The 15,569-nt window shown below is 40.1% G+C and overlaps 1 protein-coding gene across 3 annotated transcripts in view; it reads left to right on the top strand.

Annotated features, from left to right (window-relative positions):
- Window positions 1–15,569, top strand: part of LOC122561786 — a 78,410-nt gene that overhangs the window by 38,371 nt on the left and 24,470 nt on the right. For all 3 annotated transcript variants that reach the window (XM_043713946.1, XM_043713945.1, XM_043713944.1), the window contains exons 5-7: window positions 270–370; window positions 3,380–3,508; window positions 10,273–10,419. In XM_043713946.1, the coding sequence (XP_043569881.1) occupies window positions 270–370; window positions 3,380–3,508; window positions 10,273–10,419 (377 nt within the window). The remainder of the gene's footprint in view (window positions 1–269; window positions 371–3,379; window positions 3,509–10,272; window positions 10,420–15,569) is intronic.

Here is a 15,569-nt window from a genome sequence, read left to right as displayed (position 1 = left end):
GTTATTATGTTCACCAAGATTTAATAGTAAGAATACATTTGTTTTGGGACTGTATTCCAATAATAATTAATCTTACTCTCCGGTTTCCTTTTCTGCCTGTGGGGGGAGAAACATACTTCTGCTTATCATCAATTATATTTACCAAATCACGCTTCATTTCCCAACCTCCTCCATTTCTTGGCAAAAAATGTTCATTGACTGTAAGAAAAAATGCATTTGTGATGCTTACTGCTTCTCTGTTTTTTGTTTCTTTTTACTGTTGCTCTCAGGCCATGTTCCATGAATTTATCAAGTCTTCAGATATTGAAGTCACAGACTTTGAGCAAAGATTCACACGCTCCATACAAAGATTTGAAAGAGACTTTGAAAGGCAAGAGAGATTTTGCTTTTATAAATTGTGAATGTTGGAAACGTTAAGTAAATGTAAGACTTTGAAAAAAATACAGCAAATGAAACCGTCTCAAAAACAAAAGTAATTGATCATTCAGATTTAATGTTAAATTTGTAAAACAAAATATATAATTTATTTTTCCAAGTGTGCTGTATTCATCAGTTACAGTCTTGAGATTTTTCTTATTATTTATTTTAGGCTTTTTGTCTCTTCCAACTCCTCAATTAAATTAACATGTTGCTATCATGGGTTGAAATTTCAAACTGGCCAGATGAAAATATTGACACCAGTCAGTGTGCTGGTTTCTCAAGTGGTGAGCTTTACTGGGGTGAGCATAGGGTGGCCTTCAGATTCCAGCTGATCCATTCACAGTGCCAAGTAACATTGTTAAAGTCAATGCTCTTATTTTGATCGTAGACAGACTGCATACATTGCTTGGGTCCGATCCGGAGAATAGAAGTGAACACAATGAGGTGCCAGAGAGTCCCAAAGAATTAAGTGGGTCCCATGAAAGGCTGAATGAGGAAGAGGGGTCTCTGCCATTGGCATAGAGGCATCAACAGCTCAGCACTGATAGTGGGGAGAGAGGATGGTAAATCCTCTGTTGTACAGGGGGATCATCACTCTCCTGGCATCACTCTGGCATGAGGAAGGCAGAGGGGATTGCCAAGGGGTAGGACAACACAGACCATATTGTCAGCATAGAATCTACTCCTGAACATGGATCAACATTGTCAAGAGCAATAACTAGTGCTACAGAAGACTGAGACTCTGCCCTCTTGCTTGTCTGCAGCTACGAACGTCACTTTGGCCCCGAATGACTTCTCTTCTTGCTCCTTCCAAGGATCAGCTGAGGTTCCTGGTGATATCTGACACATTACTACATCTTGCAGATACCTGCTACCCCATTTGTCAGATGGGCATCAATTCTAGACAGTTCTAGCTTCAGGCACAAAACAGTGGAGTTTGCTTTCTCACTGGATTCCCCCAAATCCAGGGCATAATAATTTGCATCCAGGTCACTATCAACACACCCAACAGGAAGGTTTTGTATAATCGCATTTGTGCCATACAAGTGGCAGGGAATGACTAATTCCAAAAAAGAGAACCAAACCATCTTCTCTTGATATTTATTCCTATTATAAATCCCAACTATCAACATCTGGGGGTTACCATTAACCAGAAGCTGAACTGGACCAATCACACAAATATTCTGGCTACAAGTGCAGGTTAACTGCTTTGAGTTCCACACTTCCTATCGTGTAGTAGAACAATGGTAAGGCTATCAGATCGCTAATCCAGAAATTTGGGTTAATTAATACTTTGGGACACCACCAACATTTTTTATTTACTAATGGCACGTGGACATTGCTGACCAGTCAGCTGTGTGGCCTGAGCAGGTTATTACTGAATAAATTCTGCTTTATAGCTCTGTTGGTGACATCATCCATCACTTTAGTAATGATTGAAAGTGGACTGAATGGGCGCTAATTCACTGGGTTGAATTTGACTTTTTTTTGTGCACAGAGCATGCCTGGGCAATTTTCCACATTGTTAGGTAGATGCTAGAATTGTAGCGATACTGGAACAGTCTTACTAGGGGAGCAGTTGGTTTTGGAACACAAGACTTAAGTACTATTGCTGGAATGTCATTAGGGCCGCTAGCCTTTGCAGTTTCCAGTGCCTCCAACTGTTTCTTGATACCACGTGAAATGAATTGAATTGGCTGAAGACTGGTATCTGTGATGCTAGAGACTACTGGAGAAGGTCAGCCTGACACCCAAACTAACTGCGCTTGACCCATTAAAGTGCTTGAATCTGCTGGTGGAGTTCGCTTTTGTAAGTGTTTACAGAGCTTTTTCTGAGCTCTAACATTGCTGCATTTGGTCCTGTGCTGGTGAGGGAGTTCATCATACTCTAAATGATCTGTTCTTGTGTCTCAAAAGTTGCAGACATGAAAACTAGCCTTGGAGATCGGAAACCTCTGCAGTGCTGAAGTTTTCCAGTGCAACTTATTTTTTTTGGTATGCTGCTGGCTAGGGTGGAATGCAGTACACACTTTAAGGAAGGTGCTACATTCTATATCAGCATAGCAGGAGGTATACAGCAGTTGATAAAGCATACAGTATCCCAGGCTTTGTTAGATTGGAATACACAGTACAAGAGCAAGGAGGTTATATTGAACCTGTATGACTCGCTTGTTAGACCTCAGTTAGAGTATTGGAATCCGTTCTGGCCCTCTGATAAGGCTGTGAATGAATTGCAGAGAGTGGAGAAGAGGTTTAAGAGCATGGTTTCAGTAATGGGAACCTTCACTGATGAAGATTGGAGAAGTCAGAGTCTTTTCCCTGGAGAAGAAAATGGCTATATGAAGGGATTTGATAGCAGTTTTCAAAGTCATCAGGACAAGAAACTTCCCCACAATGAGTCGTTGGGTTTGGATTTACTGACTACATTGAGAGTGTAGTAGTTCAGGATGACACCTCATCAGCACCACCATAACGAAGGCATTTAGGAATGGGTAGTTGATGCTGGCCCAGCCAGAAAAACACATTCATCAATTTTTAAAAAAATGTTCTGAGGAAGTGTTGAGCTGTTAGTTGTTATCTTTCAAATAAGGTCTAAACATGATCTCTAAGGTACATTATTAGAAGTACCACCTTTCAGATTGTAAACTCAATAAGAGAATCAAAAGTGCTATTTTGAAGAAGAACTGTGGTATTCACCAATATTTATCCTTACTAACCAAAGGACAATGATTTAGCCATTAATATCATTACCTTCTGTGGGACCTGGCTGTGCATAATGGGTTGTCAAGTTTCTTATGCTACAACAGTGACGACAAACAACATTTCATTGTTGTGAACTGATTGGAATGTCCTGTTAAAGGTGTGTTATATAAATTCAAGTTTGTTCATTAGAAAAAAAACGTTTAAACTATTCAATTTATAATTTTAAATTGATAAATTGTTATTTTCACTTATCCAGATGCAGACACATATTTGCCAGTACCCAGTAAATCGAAGGTGAGGAATCGTAATGAAGGTTTGCCGATTCCTTACCAATCTTCAACTGCCAAAAAAAAGGCTGTAATGTTGAATCAAGTGACCCAGCCAAGTAAGTACAAAGTCAGGCAACTTCAAACTGCTACTGTACTGTGCAGCGTTGTTAAAGGGAACGTGTAACTGTGTGTACATGCAATAATGTGTTCTTTCCAAAGGCAGGTCCTTTGATCATAGTCTGCTGATGCTTCATCTTGAACATTTTTTCTTGGAGTTCTTGTCATTGCTAGATGGCAGTGCCTTCCACTTTCAGAGGCATTGCAAGGAGGCAGATACCAAGTCTGTCAGTCTGAAAGGAAATAAATCCAAGTTGTTGGCATTACACTGAACTGAGCCATCTATCAATCTGAGGTAATTGACTTCAAGATTGTTTAGATAAGTTGGTAAATAGCCACAGTTCACAAGTACCTGTGGACTTCTTCATTGGAAAGAAATAAATGTTTATACAGCTAGAAGAATTTCACTCCTGCATAAAACAAGGGATAAAGTAAGTGGAATGACCTCTAAGATCTGCAGCAGCCATAGTGATGAATCTGCACTATTGGCATTGTTCTGCACTACACTCCGAGTCATCTAACCACTGAGCTAATGATCGCCAAAAGACTAAGCGTAGGAAAATCCCAAAAATCTGGATCTTGATTAATCTCAAATCTATTCACCTGTCTTCTCATTTCCTTCAACTTTTCTCTATTCTTCCATGAAAATCTCTGGTTTGCTTTGATTTTACATCTGTTTTACATCATTTGCTACTTGCTTTTTCTGGTAAAGTTTATTTATATATAAAGGGCAATGAATTGTGAAATTACATTTGTTTTACTTCTGTTCTTATTAGTGGGGCGGCACGGTGGCACAGTGGTTAGCACTGCTGCCCCAGAGTTCCGGGTTCAGTTCCCGTCTCAGGCAACTGTCTGTGTGGAGTTTGCATGTTCTCCCCGTGTCTGCGTGGGTTTCCTCCGAGTACTCCGGTTTCCTCCCACAGTCCAGAAATTTGCAGGTAATGTGAACTGGCCGTGCTAAATTGCCAGTAGTGTTAAGTGAAGTGGTAAATGTAGTCTGGGTGGGTTGCTCTTCGGACGGTTGGTGTGGATTTGTTGGGCCGAAGAGTCTGTTTCCACACGGTAAGTAATGTAATGTAATCTAATCTAATCTTAATTTGTGCCCTGGTTTTTTTGAGTCCATCACTATTGTGAACATAATGCCTCAGAGCTCAGCTTGGGGTCAATAGGAAATGCAGATTGGGAATGATCTGATTTATCCTACAGGATAGTCAGGGAGAGGATGTATTTTGTGTAAGATGCTGAAGGCAGTGACTTTTCTCTTCCCAATATTTAGTTCAGTAAGTTTAAACTCCTTCAGGAACATATATCAGACAAGCAGTCTAACAACAGAGGTGATGGACAGGTTGGGCAATGTTTGTAAAGTGGAGCTGAAAGGTGTTAGTGTCCACATAGAATTTGACTATATGAGGAAAAAGGTGCAGAAAAGCTCCCAATCTCCAAAACCATAATGAGATAATTTTACATTGGCAAAGGGAAGAATAGGACTGACAGCTCTATGTTCTGGGTTTTAGATGTTATAGTAAGGATGGGAAGAGAGGCAAGAGAAGAGGGGGAGCGGCATTTTTGATTAAGAGAAATATTACTGCTGCAATTAAAGCTATTTCTGAGGGATCATTCTGTGAAAATATCAGTTGAATTCAGAAATAAGAAAGGGATGATCACCTTGATGAGATTATATTATAGACCCCCTCAATAGTCAGGGAAATTGAGAAGCAAATATGTAGAGGCGCTCAAATTTTTGTAAGAATAATAAGTTTGTAATAGTACAGGATTTTAATTTTCCAAACATTGACTGGGACTGCCATAGTGTTTGGATGGTGAAGAATTTGTCAAATGTGTTCAAGATTTCTGGTGACATCAAGTGTCTACATGAGGTCTGAGAGAGAGAGAATTAGGAGTTGAGATCACTTCAGAAACATGGGAAGATATTTGTGAGAATGCGAAGAGGATTTCAATATCTAATAAAACCTATGCTATGCAGTTAAGATTTTTCATAGGGCTTATCTGGTCCCAGATCATCTTACAAAATTTAAGCAGGGACCCATCTTCGATATGCTCCAAATGTAAAATAAATAACAGGTACCCTCACTCATTGTTTGTGGTCCTGCCACAGGCTCTGTGCATATTGAAGCGCTGTGGCAGGAGTAATGGGGGGGTAATGGGGACCAAAGTCAAGGTGGACCCAGTCTCTTTGCTCCTGAGTCTGCTGAATTTACCTCCCTTAGATTTTGTGTGAGGAAGAACATTCTCATGTGCTGGGTGTCTGAGAAACACCTGGGTGTGTCAGGGTGGTGTAACTCAATTATGGAACACATTCCTTTAGACTTTTTTACAAGTATGGTGCACCAGAAAATGAACAACTTTTACAAGACGTGACAACCCTTTTTAAATTACCTGGAAGCAGATCTGTCTGCCATTTTGCTGAGGGTTTTTGTCTAGCCATGATAGTTTGGTCTGAGAAACCTAAGGCTGAGAGGAAGAATTTCAAACAAATCTGAGTTTAATAATTGATGCTCTTGAAGGTTGAGAACTATGGTCCTATTGCACTGAGCGGCTTTATTTATTTATTGATTTTAATAAGCGTAGTTTTAATGTCTTTTGTAGAGTAGTATAGTTGTTTACTGTTTTTGATGTTACGAAATTATATTTTTCTGTTTTTGTAACTTTCTAATTTTATAAAGAAAAATGTTTCAATAAAAATATTTTTAAAATATATTCAAGAAATTTTAATATTTACATTGATAATTACTAGAGAAGGAGCAGAACTTGATCATTTTTCGGGAATTAAGACAGGGCAAGTAATTGAAGTGTTAGTAGAAGAACGTTCTGGGACTAGTGATTACTAGTTTTAAAATAATTATGGAAAAGGATAGGCCTTTCATTAAAGTTCTTAATTGGAGTAAGACAAGCGAGTTTTGAGAACTTGAGCTACAAATCTTGAGGTTCTGGATATAGATTTGCTCGTTGAGCCTGAAGATTTGTTTTCAGATGTTTTGTCACCATACTAGGTAACATCTTCAGTGATCCTCCGGATCAAACACCGATGGTTGTAGCCGCTTTCTATTTATATGTTTGACTTACCTTGGGTTGGTGATGCCATTTACTGTAGTGATGTCATTTCCTGTTCTTTTTCTCTGGAGGTGGTAAATAGGATCCAAGTTAATTGGAACGCCATGCTTCTAGGAATTCTCGTGCGTGACTCTATTTGGCTTGTCTTAGGATGGATGTGTTGTTCCAGGCAGCAGAAAACTAGCCATCAGGATACATAAACATCAACTAGCCACAAAAGACATGACCCATCCTCACTAGTATCCTCACATGCGGATGAGGAAGGACATCACCTCGACTGGGACAACACATCCAATTCAAACAGAGACACGCGTGAGAATTCCTAGAAGCATGGAATTCCAACTGGAACTCTTATCAACAAACACATTGACTTGGGTTATCATTGCCTCATCCATTTGTAGTGTCACCTTTCCCATTTATCTTTTAATGAATGCCTTGCAGGGTAGTATGAATGCAGAAATGCTTAATTTTAAAGAACGTTATATGGCAGTTTATCCTGAGCCATATTTTCTATACAAGCAAAACCATGCTCCTCTCAAGGACATTGAACTGGATTATCCCAGTAGGGTTACAATATTTGCGGTGTCACTTCCAGATAGAACACCAAAAGAGACAGTGGTGGGAAACAGCCAATTAAGAAGCTGCCTCCAGGAGCTGTGTCCAAATAGCGAACTCGGAAGGAGGAAGATGCATTGATGTCTGTCTAGCAGCTCAGCTGAAAGCTAGCAACTGTTGAGATAGGCATGAGACTGAGAGGGTACATCAAAAGGGGACACTTTGCAGCATCATAAAGTTTAACAATCACTCCATGCACATCCTCAGGCAATGAGTGTGAACAGGGATATCCTGTAGGTATAGCTAATGCAACCTGGTTTACTACCGAGTCAATGGTGAGGAGGCCTGTATGGACCCAACCCTGCTACCAGGAGACTGCCTCCATTTAAATGATGAGCCCTAGCAAGATACATTCTTGGTATCAGGAAAATTTCAATGCTGAAATCTTTCCCAATAATGGATCTAATTGACCACCTGCAGCTGCTGGGTGGGCTTTTTGCTGATCTCACCCCATTCCAACAACAGCATTCAGAGGATAGAATATTTAAGGTAGGTGTTTGGATAATTGTGTCTTGGATATTTCTCCCATTTTTATCTCTGCATGTCTGACAAATCCAGTCTATTTAATCCAAAAATAGAACAACATTTCTGAAAACTTTTAACTTTTTTTTGGAGGAATTGGTGTCCTACCATGGTGTCATAGGCCCTATCAGCTTCATTTATTTCATCAATAATTTTCCTTCCATCATAAGGTCAGAGGTAGGGATGTTCATTAATTGTGGTGCAAAGTACAGCACCTTTCACGACTCCTCAAACAATGAATCAGTACATGTCTGAATGCAGCAAGGCCTGGATAATGTTCAGCTTTGGGCTGACAAATGGCAAGTGACATTTATGCCATACAAATGCCAGCCACTAATCTCTAATGAGGGACACTCTAACCATTATCTTTGACATTTAATGACAGTGATGCATTCAGCAATGCCAATATCAACATTTAGGGGTTACCATTGACCAGAAGTTGAACTGGATTAGCCATGTTACGCTGTAGCTATAAGGGCAGATCAAAGGCTAAGAATCTTGATAGTCAGTAGGAGCATTGCATACCATTTGCAAGATAAAATGCAAAAATTCACCAAGGCTGCTTAGACAACAGCTTCTAAATCCTTGAATACCACAATTTTTGAAAGGACGTGGGTAGCAGATACATGGGAAGATTGTCATCTGGAAGTTTTTCTTCAAGCCGCTCACCTTCCTGACTTGGAAATATCACCATGCCTTCAGTGTTGCTTGGTCAAAATCCTGGAACTCCCCTCCCTGTCCCTACTCCTCCCCAATGGAATTGTACATCTGCCCAAAGTAAATGGACTGCAGTGGCTCAAGAAAGTAGCTCGCTATCACCTTCCTAACGGTAAATAGGAATGGGCAATAAATGCTTGCCCAGTTGATGAGAGCCACAAGCAAGAACATATGTAAAATGAAATTGGAAGCTACTAAATGGAAAGCAGTATTTGTTCATACTGACAGTTTTGGAGTTCAGTAATTTACATATTCTGACTCCCATTTATTCTCATTAACAGGATTGATGTAGGAAATGCCTTGTGGTTCATGGAAACTCTGACACAGGCTAACGTCCTTGGGTAATTTATACAGGACACTGTGGTCCCTAATTGACCTGTGTAAAACCAAGCTAGCAATAGCCTGTCCAGGGGAAGAGCAGCTGCCCTACAGTCATTTACTGATAGTTGGTTGGCAGTGGGACTTCTGCTCCTCAGAACAGGAAGTGCTTTTGCTCCGAGAACTGCCAGCTGATCTGAGGCCATCAACTCTACATGCACTGATCATGCTTGTTGAATGTTGGCTACAAATGTGCTCTATTCCAATGAGGAAATTAACTGCAGTGATTCAGAACTTTGTAGGTGTTTGAGGGTGGTGAGGAAGGGGAGTGGTGGTCAGTAAGGATGTAGCGTGGTGGACTCTAGATGTTGAGTGACAATGAAGGGAGGGCAACCTAGGAGCGTTGAACATTGTGGGGAGAGTTTAGGGCCTTGGACCCATTAGGATGGGACCCCTTGGCCACCTTGTGACACAAGTGCGTTATGAACCGATTTGAAACCAAGAATGGAAATTCTGACATTGAAACATTGAGAGGTTGACTTAAATTGTAACCAATTTCAGCTAAAAATGACATTGAAGCTTTATGTAAATATTACATATTACTTATGTTGGCATTTTTGGGTGTTCCTTGCCTTTTTGAAATTTGCATAATGAAAATTATCACTCCTGGTAATATCTAATATTAAACATGAAATCATTTAAGGGAAATTTACCAACATTATTTAAGAAATAATGATAACGTCAGTACAAAATGCTTCCACTAAGTGGCCTCTGAAAAACAATTTGAAGAATTGCTCCTTTCTGATTTTATTTGTCCTCTTCCTTCGACAGTTTGAACACATTGCTTAATGACATAAAATGTTGTCAAAAAATACATTGTATTAGAAGGATTAAAATATTTTTGTTAGTATTTATTCCCCATACCAAGTTGTCCAGAGGAAGTCCAGAGTTATGTGTAGAGTGTGGGACTCTGACTTAGAGTCACATGTATGATTGGCTTGGTTGTCTTCCCTCGAGGGCATCACTGAACTCATTGTAGTACAATGGGAAGAGAGAAATTAGCAAAATGGTGAATTAGCAAAAATATATCTTAACCAATTTGAGGATGTTGGCACCTTTATTCACTTTTTTCCAAACTGTTTTTTTCAGACTGGTATGTAAATCAGAGTGCACAATAGATAGCTAGTAGGTTTCTTAAAGTGTTCTGTAAACTGTTTTCAGATGCAGTAATGTAGATTTGTAAAGAACTCACATCTGTGAGAGATTAAATAAATTACTAGTGAGTTTTGTAAACCAGTTATCAACCCTATGTACGAATGGAAAAATGAGCAACTTCCAAACCAAATTTCTTAATTTTTAAGAATTTCTGTTGATTTATGAGCTTGTAGAGTTGTCTGCAAAAAAAGTGGTATCTGAAGGTCCTTTTGGATTTTTTGCAAATGCCATATGTAAATACAAATTGTTGTTTACCTTTCCTTAGCAAAGAACCATTAGAGCAATGCATTCTTTCTAATTGTAGGCTATTCTGGATGGAGTGATTCATCCAGTGAAACACAGTCAATATTCTCCACTTATGAAGGAGTACATAATGACAATCAGAAGAAGAATGGTGAAGGCATAAGAGACTGCAAAGAAGAACAAAAAAAAAGGAAAGGACAGAATGAAGGTAAGATACAATAGACTCTGGATTGGGTCTTCAGGCATAACATGATAAATCTTATTTGTTTAGCTCCATCACCATCCCTATGTGGCCTCTTCATTACACCTTTTATTTATTGTTTTACATTGCTGTAATTGTGTTTAATAGTCATTGTTGAGCTGGAAGATCGATAATAGACCATTCAGTTGCTTTACTTAATGGATCAAGAGTTTCAAAACCTTGTATTGTTCACGTAGGTATGCTTAGAAAATGACTAGTAATCATGAATAAAGATTGCTAACTGAGGACTTCCAATGTGTTGCCTTTTTGTTATTGGTGTTACAACTATTTGTATGCCACAGGTCTCAAAGTATGGACACTTCAATTGATCTCTGTTTTAGATTAGATCACATTAGTTTAGATTACTTAGTGTGGAAACAGGCCCTTCGGCCCAACAAGTCCACACCGACCCGCCGAAGCGCAACCCACCCAGACCCATTCCCCTACGTTTACCCCTTTGCCTAACACTATGGGCAATTTAACATGGCCAGCTCACATAGTGTAAGATGAAAGAAGCAGCAAGGATTGCTGTCCTTGATCAAAATCCAGTGACTGGTGCTGGAAAATTCCTGAAAGCTTTAAACTCTACATTGGGGTTAAAGCCTTAAACCCTTACATGCTTGACACTTATCCACCAGTTGTGACTTTTTCAGTGAGTTGGTAACTATAATATATAATCTTTAACCAGCACAAATCTATACCACTTGCATATCATCAAAATAGTTAATTAATGGGTTCTGTCAGCCTGAGTGGGCTAAAGAAGGGCATAGCTGATTCATACCAGCAAAGTACTTGACAATGTGAATTCCAATCTATTCTCATTTGAGTTGATATCTATAGGTATAATGGTCAGAACTGATCCCTTAGGGAAGGGCACGTCCTGCCTTCTGTTGCTACTTGGCGACTCTTACAGGAAATATACATGCTATGACAGCCACTGCAGACAGCAACCAACTTATCCCCACAAGTCATTATTAGCAAACCACCAACCTAACTGCATCATTTAAGCCTGCCTGTGGACCAACTCAGATACCACTTCAGCCCTTCAAAACTTTACTTTAGAGCTCAAGGATACCTATGACTTGTATGCCTTTTCATGTTATGCACTGGGAGACACTTATCTCATGAACATAGCTTATTTTTTTCACTCACATGGACATGTACATCCTGTGGCTCTCAGCTTGCTTCTTAGCACTCACTCATTTTACTGCTTATTTGAAGGCTACCAGCTTGCGCTACTTTCAGATTTCTTTCTTAGGACTGATTGACCTCAGCACTGATTTACAAGTTATCAGCCTATGTAAGTGACATTAATTTCTTAGTGCACAGGGTCTTTATTGCTCCGTTTCAGACTGCCAGCCTCTATGGCTTGCATTGCTTTTTAGTGTAGATAGGAATCTTATGACAGTGGGGAGGACTGAACAGTCAGTCTGCCCGTCAGATAGGGGGTGTATATAATGGCACTCCAGTGTCAGACCTGCCAGCAGTTCACTGCATTGCCACATACTTTGCATGTACCTCAAAAAAATGGCCCTGCGTGGAGGTAAAGGGGATTGGTCCTTGCGTGAAGGGATTTGCTGTCAGACACTGGATACCAGCACTGTCAATTAAGGAGCCTATCCTATTCCAGCCCAGGAGATTGGTCATGGTCAGTCAGGCCCCACTCCTACCAGAGGATCTGTGTCTTTCATTCTGGGGTTTGAACCGCTGTCAATCTGATAGATTTTGTGCAAGCAGTCCACAGACTATAGATAGGCTACCCAAGGTACTAATGAGACAACAGACCAGAGGTCAGGCTACAACCAGAACTGTTCTGTCAAGTGTGTCTAGGATGTAGGCCACAGTCAAATAGTTTGATCAGTAATGGTCAGAGAGCATTCCTGAGAGTCTTGGGAAAAGGGGGCAACTCCAGTCTGAGGATGGACTTTATTGTACTATGTTGCTGAGGGGCTGGTGATAACTGGAGTAAATTTTAGATAGTAGGTGGAAGCTCATAATGAAAAGGAAAAGACTGGGAGCTCTGGCAGGAATGGTTCAAACAGGAAAGGAAATGGCCTGGTGGTGTTATCACAAGCCAATTTAATCCAGGGACCTAGAATTGAATCCCATCATGATAGATTGTGGAATTTGAATTCCGTAAAACTCTGGGTTAAGTGTCTAATGATGACTATCTGAGACTCCACATGTCAGCAATGTCTTCTAGGTGGGGAAGAATTGCTGGCCCAGCCAATGATACCCACATTCCATGAATGAATTTTAAAAAAAGGAATAGTAACATTGGGAGAGTATAGCATTACCAAGGGCATAGGAATTTTCAAAGTCAGTGCTTGGAGGGTAAAGTTTGGATGTTATTGGTATGTAAAGGGATTCAGTAAGCAAAGAAACTGCAAAGTTGTTGGGGTCCAGGGGCAGGAACACAAAAGAAAATATGAAGGATGGGATAGAATTGTGCATCACTTGGAATCCGCAAGTGATTTACACTGATATAAAGTTTAACATTGCCATTTTCATTGAAAATTATTTGAGCCATAACTACACACAATGTGGGTGGACTAAATTACTTTTTTTTAAAAACCCTTTTTTGGGAAAAAAAAACTCCTGGAAATCAGACTGCACCTCTGAGCAATTGCAGTAATTATGTCTCCTCTGATTCATTAAAGCCGGTCATCTGACTTCAATGTGCACTTTATCAGCATTGTCCAAGAATGCATATTTAAACCCACAGCCTCATGCAATCATGAGTGTTACATTGCCTGCACTAATTGCTATTCTAGCTAAGCAAATATAATGAAAATAAGGCACTTAAAAATGCACAAAGTTCCCATTTCATAATCACATTCTAAAGCAAGCACTAGAAAACAGGCTTCATAGCTGCCAGCTTCTCTCTCAAATGTACATTGTCTCTTCTCCACATCACAAGCCAAGCCTATCACGATGGCTGACTGGCAGAATTCTATAAGATGAAAATTTTGTTGTACAACATATGAGAGTATCCAATAATAACTCAGAGGTCCTGAAGGAGTCATGACAATGAATTTGAGGAGCCTCCATGCCACACTTTGTGAGGGTATGATACGACGCTTCATTTATTATAATATGGGGGTTAAGGTGTGCCTTGAATTACAAGGTATTGCCTTCCTGACATTTCCCACAGATTACCTACTGACAAATCTCACATGGAGAATGCCATTTCTGGAGGCTGTGATTTTGGTGCTTCCAAGACAACATAAAAAGAGACAGCAATTACAACTTCATCAAGTACAGTAGGTAAAAGTCCATGAAGGAGAATGATTATACCACAATCTACGTGCCTCACTCATTTTCTTTAACTGTGGAAAGGATGTTTCCTGTCCTATAATCTCTGAACTAAGTCATCTACTGGAGGAAGACTTTCACTCAACAACTGAGTGGCAATGTCATCTCTGTGGCTGTCAAAGTCACAGCTGCTCACAGGTTTTATGTCAGCAGCTTGTTTAAGGAACAAGTAATGATCTATTTGATGTCCAGTCTTCAAAGTATTAATGGATCCAGGATTTTTCCTGATGCCATTTTCTCCAGAGAGAAAACCCCTTCATATACCCCTTCCCATGCCTGTAACAGGGGGAGTCACAACTCTTATTTTCGAGGTTCCTGCATCTTTCCCATAATTGCTAGGTCATGCAGAGATGGCTAATAAGAAACAAGGGATGCCTCCTTCAAGTATTGCATTTTACGAAACTCAGAACAAAGGTGTAACATTAATTACACTTTGACCACAGGTCTCCTCAAGATGAGGCTTTGATGTCTTTACTGTTCTTACAGTGCCTTACAGCACAACCCACAAAGGGTGACTTGAATTCTGTACCCTTCATAACTAGAGCAGACAAAAGGATGATGCTCTGGTTGCAAATAAAATGAGTTAACAGCAATTTTCTTAGGATGAAGATAAGACTGAGGTTCAGGACATTGATGAGGAGGGTCAACCAAGGCAGCATGCATAGCAGTGACTACGATGTCGGAGTTAATCTAATCAGAAGCTGTTTCAAGGATGAATGAGCTGGATTTGACTACTTTTAATTGTTTCAGATTTCCTTAGCTACAAGGCAAGAAGTCTCTATTTTATGCAAATCCTATTTTTATGTGAATCCTATTTTTAAATTCTTCAACCTTTGTGTTGTCGAATAAATGTCTTGCTACCCTTTGATTATATGTTTGATATCTTTAGGTGGTCCCACTTTAAATACCTACATTTAACATTCGAGATGGATTCTGTTGTGGTGCAGTGGCCATGTCCCTGCCTCTGGAACAGAAGCCTGAGTTCAAGTCTACCTGTATGTACTAATATCTCTAAACAAATTGTATAGAAAAATAGGTTAATATTAGTGATGGAGCCCTCTTGTGGTGCATTGGTAGGGTCCCTACCCCTGGATTGAGAGACCCAGATCATCTGATGAAGAGTCACTGGATTCAAAGCATTCATTCTGCTTTCCCTCCATAGATGCTGTGAGAGTGGCTGAGTTTCTCAAGCAATTTGTTTTTGCTCTTTCTGTAATGCTGGGATTCTCTTTTCACTTGGGGCACAGCTCTGACCTGGGCGACAATCTTTGTGTATCTGATGGCATGGCCTCCTATGGCAGTTGGATAAAAGACTGGTGTTTTCTGTATCACAACTCCACCTGCATCTCAAGATGCCTGTCTGTGAAGAAGGAAGTGATTTTCCTTTCCCCTGGGTCATGTGTTGGGTAAAAGCAGCCAACTGTGAGGCCCAATTATTGGCTTACATGCTTCTGAAGTGGTTCGTAGTTGGCCTTCAACTGTGCTTCCAAGGGTGTGAAAAGAGGAAGGTGCTGGTAGTGGTGATGAGCATTTCCACCTCTGGCTGTGCAGTTCCTGTGAAGTCCCCAAAAGCATGCCATGCAAATACCAAAGAATGACCATCTCCAGTGAGAGACCATCTAACCATCTTTAACTTTCCTGATATTGATTGGGAAAGCTATAGCTCAAGTTCGTTAGATGGGTCAGTGTTTGTCCAATGTGTGCAGGAGGGTTTCCTGACACAATATGTAGATAGGCCAACAAGAGGTGAGGCCATACTGGAGATCAGAGATGGAAATGTGTTGCTGGAAAAGCGCAGCAGG

Source organism: Chiloscyllium plagiosum, chromosome 23 (assembly GCF_004010195.1).
Source record: "Chiloscyllium plagiosum isolate BGI_BamShark_2017 chromosome 23, ASM401019v2, whole genome shotgun sequence".
Lineage (NCBI taxonomy): Eukaryota > Metazoa > Chordata > Chondrichthyes > Orectolobiformes > Hemiscylliidae > Chiloscyllium > Chiloscyllium plagiosum.
Note: the sequence above shows the minus strand (reverse complement) of the source record. Positions and strands in the feature narration are given on the sequence as shown.